A 14,518-nucleotide genomic window follows, 5' to 3' on the forward strand; every position below is an offset into this window, starting at 1 on the left:
TGGGTAAAATACATGCAATTCTAAATTTCAGTTTCGCGTCAAATGTTTGTTATTTCGTTCTCTCTCAGCGTAAAGATGATACAAAGTTGGGCAAAAAAATTTCCTAATTTAAAAAAAAAAAAAAAAAAAAAACACCAGCTGCGATAAACATGCCCGATATCAAATTGAACATTGTAGCGGCAACTTTAAAATAGGAATGTAAATGCTATCAGTTTACTGAACCTGTGCGAAATAAACTTTATCTTGCTGCTCTATCATAACAATCCTTATGATCAATTTACATAAAACCGATATAGATATGTTAACATAACAAAGGAACACATGTGATATTGACAGGAACTCATTTTGAAAATAAAATATTATATGTTCTTTTCAGTGCATCTGAAAATTAGCAATGCTACTAGTTACCACTGGTGCCTTGCGACAAAGGACGGCGATAACTGCGCATACGAGTGGAGGGATTGTTTGGATCAATTAAACATGTCATGTAATAAAGGTAGGTGGTGTAAGAAATATGTTTTGACATGCTAGATACAATTAATATTACATTAATGAAGTATTAAGGTAATAGGCTAAGAAGTCTAGGTAGGTAATCTGAGAAGAGGAGAAATAGGTCAAACATAAGCAAAGGTAAAATGTACAAAATAAGACATAGGTTTAACATACTGTATGTAAGGACTGTGTATGTCAGCAGGTGATCGATAGGTTAAACATCCTTGGTAAAGGAATGAATGCTAGAAGATCATGTGTAAATTACACATGCTGCGTTAGAATAGGTATGATAGAGGATGGGAATTAGTTTACACATTCTCCGTTAGGGAACAATTAGGTATGATAAATGGCAACCTGCAGTAGGGTAGATATTTTAGAAGGTAAGATATAGGTTACACATACTACGTTAGGGTAGGTATGTTAAAATGTGTGATATAGGTTACACATACTACGTTAGGGTAGGTATGTTAAAATGTGTGATATAGGTTACACATACTACGTTAGGGTAGGTATAATAGAAGTTGAGTTATAGGTTACATATACTACGCCAGGGAAGGAATGTAATAAAGAAAGAGATAGTGTGAGTGTCAAGAGGTGATCGATGGTTAAACACTTTCGTTAAAATTAGGAATGTAATATAACAATACGTTAGGGTTACGTAAGGCTATATTGAAATGAACATATTAGGTTAACCATTACTTAAAGGTAGGAATACAAGATGAAAAGCGGAAGGAGATTTTTTAAGAATGCTAGGCTAATGGGTATTAAGTTATTATGGCCATGAAACAGATCCGGCAGATATAGAATATGAGAAGTAATTGATCATTCCTAGGTAGATATATTCGAAGTCATGATTATGTGATAACAGGTTTTGAAATGCACTACCCAAAAGGTATGAAATACTTTTGAAAATAAAATGTTACGATATGTGAATCAGCCTCACGAAGTAATGAAATTGCGATCCCAATCCTATAGAATGTACAAGTTTATAACGTGCACACTTGTTTATTTGATAAAAAAAATACTATTTATGATCAGCGAGCCTATGGTTCCGGATTCTCGATGCGATAAATTTCGGCGGTCTTATTGTATAATAGACCAGGATATTATCACTATCCTCACTTGTCAAAACTGACCAATGGTACTGATCAGCCAGAGTTTTCCAACTTGTGCGAAATATCACTATCCAGAATGAGATATACTATATAAAAGTGGGTATAGAGGCACAAAGAGATGAGAACTTTGATCAAATCAGGTGTAAATGCAAGTATTTAAAGAGATGCGAAACAGATTATCATGCTTGACACAATTGCTTGAAATGTTAACAAAAGGGTGATCGCGGCTTAGATCGGCTGTCATGGCAACGACGAGGACGGTGGTTTTACCACAGTGTCGAATCTACAAACTTGTATGTGCCACCGAAAACTTCTAACTATACCTTATGTCTTTGGAAATCATCTGTAAATAATGAATCGAATTGATTACGATCCATTGCATTCGTCTATCAACGTTTGTTCGTTATGTACATATGCCGATTTTGATACTAAAAACACTGAAGAGTTCCAATATTGAAGTGTGAACATAAACACTTGCTCTATAAATCGTCCTAAATTACCCGGCTACCCAAAATTGATACTTATAAAACAGATAAGAGCGTGAAGGTAATTGTACGAGAACAATGAAAAGTGCTGTACATTCTTACGAATATTATTTTAAAAGATGTCAATTATACGCCACTTCGTCAATTGATACCAGTTTATAACGCCGTTATGTAAATGTACGTGAATAAATAGAAGAATGGACAACACTTTTCCTCGGTTTCCTGGTACGATGAACAAGTGTATCACGTTTGTTTGTACGGCAAAATACGTTAGTCGGGTGCTCTGGCCATATTTACCGACCAAGTGTTAATGTAGTCCTTCGTGCCGGTCACGTAACCACGCGAACATGAGGACCGACGAAATATCCCGAAAAGGAAGTTTGCCATCTAGCAATAACATCCGGTCACGAAAACAAACAGAACTGACGAGAAATTATTAAACAGTGATTTAAAAAAGAACAACAAAAAAACAACGTTTTAATTATAAATGCAACATTAACCCACATGCGAATGCGCTGACATAGTCTTATGTGCAACGTTCCGTTTTTTAAAATCGCTAAAAAAAAACAATTAATCCTTCATGTCAGGCAGTGCAGACACAACGCGGGATCTGTAAACAGTGTGAGGTTATCGGAATGTACAAGTTGCAACGATGAACAACAATGTATATTTTACACGAATACACTATTAGACAACAGAATGGGACGCAACATTAACCCACGTGCGCCGACAGTCTACTGAGATTTAACATAAAAACACGTGCGCAGAGGTAGTTTACTATGAAATTTATTCTAATTAATCACATTTCTAAATGTTTCATGGGAAAACGAACTTGAAATAATCCCTGGCAAGCAAGAAAACATTTGGGTTGAGTTTAATGTCCCCGTATTCTTTTTGTTCACATATTTTAGAGAAATAAATCTAAGTGGAATCGTTTGTTTGTTAGGGTTTCACGGCCCATCGACATCTAGGGTCATTTGGGGCAAAACATTACACTATTATGGTATCTGCGTTTAAACTCAGCTAAAAACGGTCATGTTTTAAAGGCATTTGTGTTGTATATTTAGATCATTATTTTTAAAAAGTGGGTTAGAAAAGTAAAAAAAAAAATATATAACGAATAGGTAACATTCGCTTTGTGATATATATATAAAACGTCAAAGAGAGTAAGGTAAAGGGTCATCAAAGTTTATAGAATAGATTGATATCTTTCAAAAAGCTAAATAGTGCATTTGAACCCATAGAAATAAAAAAAAAAAGAGTTTTCATTTCCGGTACTCAGAAGTATTTATCACAAAGATGCTTGAAATCGGAACATTGTATTAAAAATGTTCCACTGTAAATTAAGTGTCACATTGGTTTGGTTTGGTTTATTTTGTTTAACGTCATATTAACAGCTAAGGTCATTTAAGGACGGCCTCCCGTGCGTGCGACATGCATGCGTGTGGTGAGTGCGTATGTGTGTTTTGGGAGGCCGCGGTATGTTCGTTCTAAGTCTCCTTGTGATAGGCCGGACACCCAGCAGGACAACCCACCCGGTCACATTATACTGACAACGGGCGAACCAGTCGTCCCATTCCTAATATGCTGAGCGCTAAGCAGGAATAGGAACTACCATTTTTAAAGACTCTGGTATGTCTCGTCTGCCTCTTCATAGCGGCGAACGCTCAACTAAATGCCAAAAGTGAGGCAGTGTCAACGGAGACATTAGGAAGAAGAAAGTTGTTCAGAAAGAGAAAAGATAAGATCCCAAATTAAGTCGCCTCTTACGATCATGCAATGGGGGCAGCAGGTACAATTCTTACTCCCTACCTGCAGGGAGAAGTGTCACATGCATTGCACATTGGTGGATTTGTTCGAGGAACGAATGGGTAGGATATCTGCGCCCGGTGCGGAGCCGAGAGAAGACAACATCCTCTCTACGATCTTTTTTACTTGGAATGAATGTTTTAAACTTCGATTGTACTTTAAAAAGTTTGTTCTTCGTCTCGAAAGACTACCGTTACTGCTATTAATGTTGAATGGCAGTACAAATAACAGCTTTGAAGTCTGGATATTGCAGTTTGATATTTGCTTTTTGGAGATATAAAGCATTTTTTGCTTGCCGGTCAATAAGTTCGTTGTCTTTATTTCCAACAAGGCTCGGAATCCAATATAAACTTATTTAAGAGATAGGAGATATTCGGAAGATTTTGTACGGGTGTGTCTTTTTTAAGATCTCGTCATTGTAAATTATGAAAGACAGACATGGAGTCAGAACAATTGATTGCCGTTTTAATGCGGTCAAAGCTTGTAATGCTGGCTCGGCCTCGTCTATCATTACATATATTTATAAGGATATATCATCTGCTAAATGCGTAGTACTAGTATAACGATTGTACTCAATGCCATCAATGGAGAGGAAAAATCTAAGGAATAGATACCGGAAGTAATCTTGTATTGATGACTTAAATTTGTGAGCGATAATTCGAAGTAAAAAAAGGTTTCCAATTAAAACTTATTTATCATTTTCAAAAGCATTACTTAACAGAAAAAACCCACAGCCCTATTCTCTAACACATATTGCTGATCTGATAGACAAACAATTGCCAATTTTCAGTTGAATAACAGAAGTAAGTCTGATCCCTTTGCTCCTTTCTAATGATAAGAACTAAACAGTGTATTTAACTGCCATAAATAATCAGTAGATGTTTATTTAATAAGAAATTCTTTGTGTATTAAACGATAATATAAATCGTGAAGAGATTATGAGAATAAATAAAGAGATACGTTGTGTATCCAACACTGAAATCAATTATATGAGACTGATGTTCATTCATTTCACATGATTGCATGACTTTAAAAAGACATTTAGACATTATCACACACATACAAATGTATATATTCACGAATGTAGTATACATATATTTAGTATCCATATATATATGTGTGAGCGTTTCCCCTCTAGACTAGTAATATTCATCATAATATATATAATGATATAACGTATAACTCAATTATGAATAAAGACCACGCAGTTATCTGTCGTGAATAAAAAAAGATATTCCAAAATCTGCACTGATGACGATAAGGTTTCCATTACAGGACAATGTTGTATTCGTTACGGATTATTTGATTGACCATGTTGAAAAGCTAGGATTCTGAAACGTACTAGCGGGAAAATGCCATTTTTTCATGCTTAGTTTCCGCCTTTCTTAAGCATTTTGAGGATAGACGTTTAGCATATGGGGTTGACTGATTACCCCTGTATGTATGGAATCCCATGATTCCCATGTCATTAGGATGAAAAAACATACATACTATTGTATACGAGTACATGGTGATTAAATATAGAACTGTTGTATGTCTGAATATGCCCAGCATTATCCAATATTAATGATGCCGTAAGGTATTAGTATCGCGATCCATAATAAGTCCCAATAACACTACATTGAGATAATGTTGTAATCAGTTTTGCTACTAAAATAATTGGTAAAGATAGGTATGTCAGGGAGATTCAAGAGATATTTCAAACCTGCTCTGTAAAAGATGGTATGTCGTAAGGGGTGGAGACACCTTAAAATGTGATGTAAAAGAAGACATGATAGGAGGTAGGGAAATAATGCTAGGAAAAGTTAGTAATATATATTTTATAAGGTAGGGTAGTTGTACCGGATAAAACTAGGTATGATATGAAGTAGGGAATGCTATGTAAAAGTAAGTACATGTGTAAAGGTTTGTATTTAATTTAGTGAATAAATTAACCATGCTATGTAAAATTAGGTATACCATAAGAATGCAATGAAAGTAGATTAAACGTACTACGTTAGGTGATATTTGGTTGTGAGAAGTAGATTTGACCTATTTAATAAAAGTAGGCGAAAAGGGCATGTTTTTGGTTGTTGTACTCACGTCAAATATCAGGAAGCATGTTAAAAGGTTATAAAGAAATGAAACATGGTATGTAAAATAGATATTAAGGTGAAATTATGTAAAACTGATATGTGAAGATAGATAATAAGGTGAGAAGAAAGTGAAACACGATGTGTAACATAGATATACACGTGAGACTTATACAGGTGAGAAGAAGGTAAAACAAAGTGAGAACTAAGGTTTTGTTTTATTATTTTCGTAGTTTTGATTTTGTTTTTATCATACTTTTTTTATTTATTTCTTCAACAATGCAATAAAGATGATGAGTATTAATTTGGATCGAGTGTTAAAGTCAGACTTTTGTTAAACATACAGGAGGAGCAAGCCTTGCTACCAGCTGGAAAGATGGAATTCGTTACTGTGTCAGAAAAGGTACTTTACCTTATCCGCTACAACAGCAGGAAGAGTGTCAGGCTAGTGGCACCAACCGCTGGTTGGCAGGTTTAAGAATTCCGTGGCTTGCAAAAGGTACATAAACGACGGGGTCACTACCAAAGAAACAATATTCAATTCTCTATATTCTGTTTAATCAATTCATGCTATATTCAATGTTCAACAACATTCCAGAACTTGCTTTGTGAGGGTTTGAAGCCATTTGCTTACCTATTTACAAAAACAAATAAAAACAATAATACAAATTAGGTAACAAAGCGACGAAAATCATTAACTCCGTCCAGGAGGGAACACGCTGTGGATTATTATTCTAAAAACCTCGGAGGCGACAGATCGATGATTTTAAACCGAAATATGTAATATCGAGATATCACAAGCAAATAACATTGACTATTTATCTGATTGACAAGTTCTGAAATATTCGTTCTATTGTCGTTTTACATATTCCTTTAATCATGTTAGATTGGTCAAAACGACGTTTGACAAAATAATCAAACTGGATAAATGCCAATACATAGCAAAGTCAGAGTATAACAATATTGATAATCTAACTGTTGTTTTATATTTTAGATGATGAAAAATAATTACGATAACAATGTACCAAAAAAAAAAAAAACAGTTATTTACTTATTCATTTCGTTGGTAATAATCATAATTCGTTGCTATTTCCTGAACATCTTCTTTCTTTAACACATTTCTTGATACATTAACAGTAATATATTTGTACCTAGATCAACAGGACAAAAAGGAATAACATTTACATTTATAGTTTAAGTAGATATAAGAAAAAAAATCGGAAAAAAATAACTAAGTGAAAAAGCTCATAGTCAAACAGTAGGTCACAGTGATCCAGTGTTAAAAATTCCAATTATGTCAAGTTCATATTTCATTTTGTATATTAATGCACATTAGAACATTATAATCATCTGCCTTATTTAGCACATTCAACTCTCTCATCAAGTTATCTCACCTATGTGGATGATGGGATGATTGAAAACTGGTCCGAGTCTGAGAGTAACAGTGAATGAAGGACACTACCAGTATGTCTCAACATAAATAGGATCTGCAAAACAAGCCATGATTTATTTCATGTAATTTTGTTTGAAATTCTTCTTATTATAATAGTAAACAAACAATACCAGATACAAACATATATAGTTCCCCAAGCTTACTCAACCCGAATTTCCTCAATGACAGATTTCTTCATTTTTCCTTATATTTTGCAAAACTATTTCTAACTAGGTACTTTTGTAGGTATTAAGGCACAAAATAGAATATAATTATGTTTCACACCATTGGCGTTTATATCATTAGGTCACTGTGATCTACTTTTTAACATTTTTGTTTCTGTTAGTTTTATTTTCAATATATCAATGCATCAAAATTATGAAGACAGATTTTTAAAAAATCTTTCAGTCCTATCATAGAATGGGCCAATCGGGAAACTAATCCTCCATTTTACCCCCTCATGACTTATAATTGTCCTTTGACCTGGCCTTAATTTCATGTCAAATCATGACCACCTTACCTCAAGTTATCCACATGTACATAATGTATGATAGCCACCAGAAGGGCCCGAATTGGCGATAATTTAGAGATAATATTACTGCTATGGGTATCATGCGTACGGATCCGAAATCGTGCATATTAATAAAGATGTAAAGGAAATTAATCTATATGAAAACATAATCAATTTAGATTACCTCTAGAACACGAACAATGGGATATTTTAAATATGGCATTATGATTATGACAACAATTAGCTAACTTTATGTAAGTATACTGAGTCCTAATGAATTTGCGAATAAAGGAGTGTAGATTTATCAAATAGTTATGCCATTCCTTCCGTTCTATACATATACCATAGTGTTTGGGGCTTGTCTTTTTAATATTGAATCAGTCGTTTTAACAAATCTACACACTACATTGTCTAAAACTCTTCCAAAAGATTGAATAACATTCATCTTTATTCATATCTAAAGATACCAAAATAATCAAAATAAGTTGTTTATAGTAATACATTTTGTTATATTTTGATTTTTTTCATAGATTTAAGAAACGACAACATTTGTATAAGGTTAAGGTATGAAATGAACACCAAGAATCCAATAAGCTACCTTGCAGATTGCAACGTGAAATATAGATTCTACTGCCGTTATACAGGTAGGTTTTCCAATCAAACGGTCGCCATATTGTAAACATTAAAATAAATGCAAGTTAAAAAGATGATATAGCACTGCATCCATCAGGAGTCATGATTACTTATTTATAAACCCGAATTGAATTCAATAAATCAATCAGTCAACTATTCAGTGGTCACTTTTACTTTTCATTTCTATTACTTTTTTGTTGGCATGTGAATGAACTATAATTTATTGAGAGTTTATTTAGATGGAAGAACTTGCAGAAAATCATAATCATATAATTGATTGATGCAACATATGATATAGCGAGCCCCAGAGGTAATATCTAGGGAATCAGAATCAGGTAGCAATCTCCATAAAATCTGCATTTCAAGTTGTACTTACCAATCTTGTTGTATGCGATTAAAGCGCAGGGGGATTAAAGGAGGTTATACACTGGAAGGAAACTGAAGTACTCGGAAATAATCTTCACGATAGGGTTTTCGACCCCGATCCTTTCATGTCGATCTCTTGACCATCTTTCGTTGGCGTTACTTATAAATATGTCATCATGTGTACGTGGTTATTTCAAGGCTTTCCGTAGTTGAAATAAATTCATGGTATAAAATAAAAGTAAGCGGGAATCCTGATTTATTTTTCAACCAGTGAAAGTTACTTTACACCACTCAAAGTCCGAAAATAACGTATTCATGTTTTTTGAACATGAAACTTTGATCCGAAATTCGAAAATGAATCTTCGCTATCGACTATCAGTACAAGCTTGTGTAGGCAAGTAAACAAGCAAGGCAGATAAAGATGAGGATATTTAAGCACACGTGTGTAGTCTATGTGCACGTTCATCAGTCTAAAAACCACCGCTACTGCCGTCCTGTGACACGTAGTAATGACAACATAAAAAGCAAAATTGCATTTGAATTTCGAACAATAATTAATTCAATTCAAACCATATCAATCATGGTGTCATTTAAAGACTGTCTTTCATTATTTTCATATTCCACTTAAAACATGTCTTACAAATGTTTTGATGATCTGGCTCATATAATCTAAAACTTTATCTTTCCAAATAAGAATAATTAGAATGATAATAATGAATTATGACAGCAGAGTCGGGATATAACGAGACATGTGACGTCAACATACAATCTCCTTGTGTATCCCATTTCGTCTGCTCTAACCGTAACGGTTCCCCACGGTGCCTGTGCTCGGAGGACGAATATTGGAACCAAACAACCGGAAATTGTAGCTCAAGTGAGTATTTTGTTTCTGGTCCTCAAGAGACTCTTTAGCTTAGACAAAGTCTTATAGTTTATATATCGGAGTGGCGGCATATAATTAATCTGTAATAGGATAAATTGATGAAAAAGTCCAGTAAAGACTGTGGTCGGAGCTAAACGCATCCTGATCTACCATATGAAGTTAAATTTGTACCAGTTTTGGTTAGTAAGGTTTCCATTAACATAAATTTTACAATAATCGAATAAAGCAAAAATAACATATAGAACTAAACCCAAAAGAGAAAACTCACATTTGACTGCTTTTCAATTCATTGATGATTTAAGAAGTTTTGTTCATTTTAATCAGTTTAATTTACATGCTCTATTTGTAGGGAAACCTACGGCCAAGAATGCCAAGAAGACACCATGTGTGGTAAAAGTCTGTCTTGTTTACTTCATGGTAGTAAATGTTACTGTTTATGTGTAAATGGTTATTACTGGAGTCAATCACAACAACAGTGTCAGCAGGGTATGTAGTATCTATTTTGTCTATTTTTAGCCCCTACTCTGTCGCTTGTTAAAGGTTGTCAATCATTACTCTTTTGTTATCATTATTTTTATAAAAATCCAACAACTAAAGTATACATTAAAGCATCATTCTTTTCTGGCTCACAGCAGGTTTTATTAGTGAACAGTATTGATATTAATACAGATAATTTAATATTGCTGTAATATTGACGAATCAACGACTACAAAATCACGTGAAATACACATGGCAAATTTTGCCTCTTTTGTAATAACGCTTCGCATGCAAATTAGCCTGTCAAATAAAATTCTTTGACTCAAGCTTTTGAATACTACATAATATCTCATAGCGTACACATTGAGTTAGATAACTATTAGCAAAAAAATGTCCAGCCGATACTTTCACAAGGTTAAAGAAACATCTCCACAAGCTTGGGTTAGTAAGGGGACATATGTGACAAATTTTAATTGTACATAATGATATTGTCGCCTTCTTGGTTTACGCTAGGGGTGTTGCCCTTTCGCTCAATCAGACAACCATTAAGTCAAGGGTAGCGGTTTCTTGGAGACACACGTCTATTACACATATACTCTCAATTATCCGAGAGTGAAATTAATATAATCTCAGAAAAAAACGGTATTTAGTTGTATTAACAACCTGTAATTTTTTCTTTAAAATAAAAGAAGCCAGTCTAAGCATTTCATATATAATGTTCATTACAGAGAACATGCTCGCTGCCAAGTTTTTCGATACAGCTATGGCATATGCTGAAGCCGCTGCGACATGTAAACAAAATAATGCCTACTTAGCAGACGAGGTAATATTAACAAAGACATTGAAGACGTGTGTTAATACAAAGCTCCCCATTCTTGTGACAGGTGTCCCACACATTGGTAAGTTGACGTGTACAAAAGTAACATCCACTGTTTACATGTTTACTCGTCTGGAAGACCGTAAATAAATATCACGTGTATAATTGTGTAATTTGATTGAAAAGGAAATATTTAACAGTGGATTTTTGGTATCATTGCATTTGGCTGATTAGATTAAGTGTATAATGTGTCAATGTCAAAACTCATTTTTTTATTGTAAGCATATATATATACGTCTTTGAGTATTATTAAATGTAACTAAAGATAGCTTTTAGCAAAAACATGTATGCATAAATGTGCTGTTTTTCATCTTACCTGTTTACAACGAATACACATATACAGGACAGGCACGGGTACTTCATGTTGTATTCTAGGTATTTGAAAATATAGAGAAGTTTTGAATACCTGACTGACTGGAACTTCTAACCCAGAAAAATATATTTACAGTTATTTTATCGATGGTATGTTTTTCAGATGAAGGATTCAGATGTGTAACAGTACAACTTGTAGAGGGTGATATTCAGCAAAACAGAGTGAATTGTCTCCATAAATACCCTTTTTTCTGCATTAGGGCAGGTTTGTTCTAAAACGCAACTTGCATATAAGCATTCAGCCACTTACAGAACTTTGCCCACAAACTTCATATTGCATGCCAGATTAATGTGTGGTCTGCAAAGCTCTGTCATTAGTTACAGATATGTATATCACAACAATGCAGTTTTCGTTTATGCATGGATGTTTCTGACATATTTATCTGTTGGATAAATAACAAAATCATTTTAGATTGAAATAAAGTTTATAACCCGGATAGTAATGAAATAACATCCTGTTGTTCAAATGCATAATGGGGAGTGCACAGGTTTTTATCCAACATCTTCACGATTTGTAGCGGAGAAGACAATAGGTCGTAGGGATAGTAGAATAATATGGCAGTATGGTGCACATTCCTGCACCAACTTCTCCACTGACATTACATTAACATAATTACAATTCAGTGATGTTATTAATCTCAAGAAATTCTTTTTAATCTCCATTTCAAATTGTATTCTTATCGTATTACATATAATGTTACTGTTTCAATTCAGCATCTGGTGTTTCGGATGATCCGTGTAACAACTGGGATAGACAGGTCAAGATTCTCAAGGAAACGATCGACATAAAAATATTAATAGGTAGGTCTTTTATTATAGTATAAAATATATATACACATTTACAATTTTTAGTTGTATGGAAGATTTTCTGTGCTTTGTAAGCATGATACGCAATGTTACCATAATCATTTGTTTGATAATATAGACTACGTTGATTGTGTATATGAAAAAAGCAAGGATGAATTACTCTGGCAGCCTGCGTTTATATTTATATAGGTGTAGTAACGGCGGTAGTACTGCCAGCAGCAATAGCCATTGCTGTGATGACCATTTACATTCGAAAATTAAGGTAATCATTTGTCAAAATAAATACATATCGGCTTGTTCATCATATATTCTACTTAAATGAAACCTAGTCTGTGTTGTTAAGGCGAAAATGTCCGGATTATTGTTAATTATCCTGTCGTAATTAAAGAAAAAACAGTTAGTGTTATCTGAGGTAATTGTCCTTATTACTGTAAATTATCCTGTCGTAATCAATGAAAAACAGTCAATGTCTGTCTTAGTTATTGGTAATTATCCTGTCGTAATTAATGGGGAAAAAAATCAATATACTCCGAAGTAATTGTCCTCATTAATAAATTTGAATTTTTAAGGCTAACAAGTTCTATGAACAGCATGGAACAAGATATCCGAATACAGACAGAAACATCACCACTGGAAGTCCCAGCTCGCTCGAATGAGGACGAGGATGGATTCGAGATTCCTGATGCAATAGTTAATGAAAGCATGGAGCTAGAAGATCTCAGTCACTATGATGACATATCTAGTTACGAGTGGCTGGAGGATCGGAATAGCAGCGAGAACCCATACAGCATCTTAATTCGGGCGAGGGAGCTGTCCAGGGATTTTGGCCATTGAAGTTTGTTATCGCAATTTCTCAGAAAGTACTGAAGGGATCTTTCTCACATTTCATGTGTAGGTTCCCCTTTGTCCGTAGTTATGCATATTGCAATTTAGAACCGATCAAAAAACAACATTACCGACAGACAGCCATCTTGGATTTTGACAATTGAAGTTTGTTATCGCTATTTCTCCAGAAGGGATCTTTCTCAAATTTCATATGTAGGTTCCCCTTGGTCCCTCGTATTGCGTTTTGGGACCAATCCGAAAACAGCATGGCCGACAGACAGCCATTATCGCTTAATCTCAAATTTCATAAATATATTGCCCTTGTTTGAAAAGTACTAGAGGGATGTTTCTCAATTTACACAGATTAGTAAGAGGCAGGGAAAAAATAGAGAGAAAATCAATCTGACATGGAACCTATCAAGATTATTCAATGGTGATCGCCAAGATCCCTCTGGAATATCTTGTTATTTTTATGTTTCATGGATATTTGTTTCGCTTTATAAATTATGCACATATAGTGACATATATTTTTACTAAAAATTATATCGACATTAACGTACTGTATGGAATTGGCACAGGTTCTGCATTTTATTTAAAATCATCGTGCAGTCTTGCGTCCGGCCGTTCGTCAGTATTAAAGAAGCAAACACAGATTGCGTATTTTCGAGTGATATTTAAAAGTTTGGTGGCCCTTTTTTAAAATCGCTATTTTAAGCGATATATACATCATCAAATTTTCCTTGCTCCCAAGAAATTGCAAATTCAAATGAAAATTATCTTATAGTAAAGCTCACAAATGATAAACAATTAGACTCTTCGCAAAGGAAAGAGGACAGGCAATTTTTAGGATTACTTTTTGTCAAATTTGACACCGTAACTTTTTTTTTTAATTTACTTTCAAGATAAGAACATATGTCTTTTATTCACGTTAACCAATATGGCCAGAGGTTTCTGTCATGTTTTACCATACATAAAACCTTGGATGAATTAATCTAACTAGCATCGCTAGCTTTACACAGGATGTTGTATATGAATATAGTTATTTATACTGTTATAAATTTTCGCGTTTTGTTATGTTATATCTTCTAATAGCTTTTATCAGTATATATGTTATTCTAACAGTATTAAACGCTGTTAACGCAATTACTTTGCCATACTCGGCGCTTTATTATGTGTATAAATGTATGTACTGATAAATGTTATCCCAAATCATAGCATTATTAACCATCCAAATTAACATATTTTCATTCATATTTGCAATAATGAATTTATTTGTACCATCTTCAAAAGAGCGTTATATAAGCTTTTATAAGTGTAAATGGAGCTCGTTCAAACACACCCTAATATAGTGTAATCATCATA

At 34.0% G+C, this 14,518-nt stretch overlaps 1 protein-coding gene across 1 annotated transcript; it reads left to right on the plus strand.

The window, feature by feature from the left end:
• Positions 1 to 6,329: 6,329 nt before the first annotated feature.
• Positions 6,330 to 13,234, plus strand: LOC117341506. The gene is made up of 9 exons (XM_033903379.1): positions 6,330 to 6,472; positions 8,447 to 8,560; positions 9,646 to 9,789; positions 10,148 to 10,284; positions 11,004 to 11,174; positions 11,628 to 11,729; positions 12,239 to 12,325; positions 12,521 to 12,593; positions 12,901 to 13,234. Exons 4-9 carry the CDS (start codon positions 10,182 to 10,184, stop codon positions 13,163 to 13,165), a joined length of 801 nt encoding a protein of 266 aa, XP_033759270.1. The 5' UTR covers positions 6,330 to 6,472; positions 8,447 to 8,560; positions 9,646 to 9,789; positions 10,148 to 10,181; the 3' UTR covers positions 13,166 to 13,234.
• Positions 13,235 to 14,518: the final 1,284 nt, after the last annotated feature.

Source organism: Pecten maximus, chromosome 2 (assembly GCF_902652985.1).
Source record: "Pecten maximus chromosome 2, xPecMax1.1, whole genome shotgun sequence".
NCBI lineage: Eukaryota > Metazoa > Mollusca > Bivalvia > Pectinida > Pectinidae > Pecten > Pecten maximus.

Coding starts and splice junctions, on each gene's coding strand:
- LOC117341506 (XM_033903379.1), top strand. CDS start 10,182: ATGTGTGGTAAAAGTCTGTCTTGTTTACTTCATGGTAGTAAATGTTAC. Junction 10,285..11,003: donor ACAACAACAGTGTCAGCAGG/GTATGTAGTATC, acceptor TGTTCATTACAG/AGAACATGCTCGCTGCCAAG. Junction 12,326..12,520: donor CGACATAAAAATATTAATAG/GTAGGTCTTTTA, acceptor ATATTTATATAG/GTGTAGTAACGGCGGTAGTA.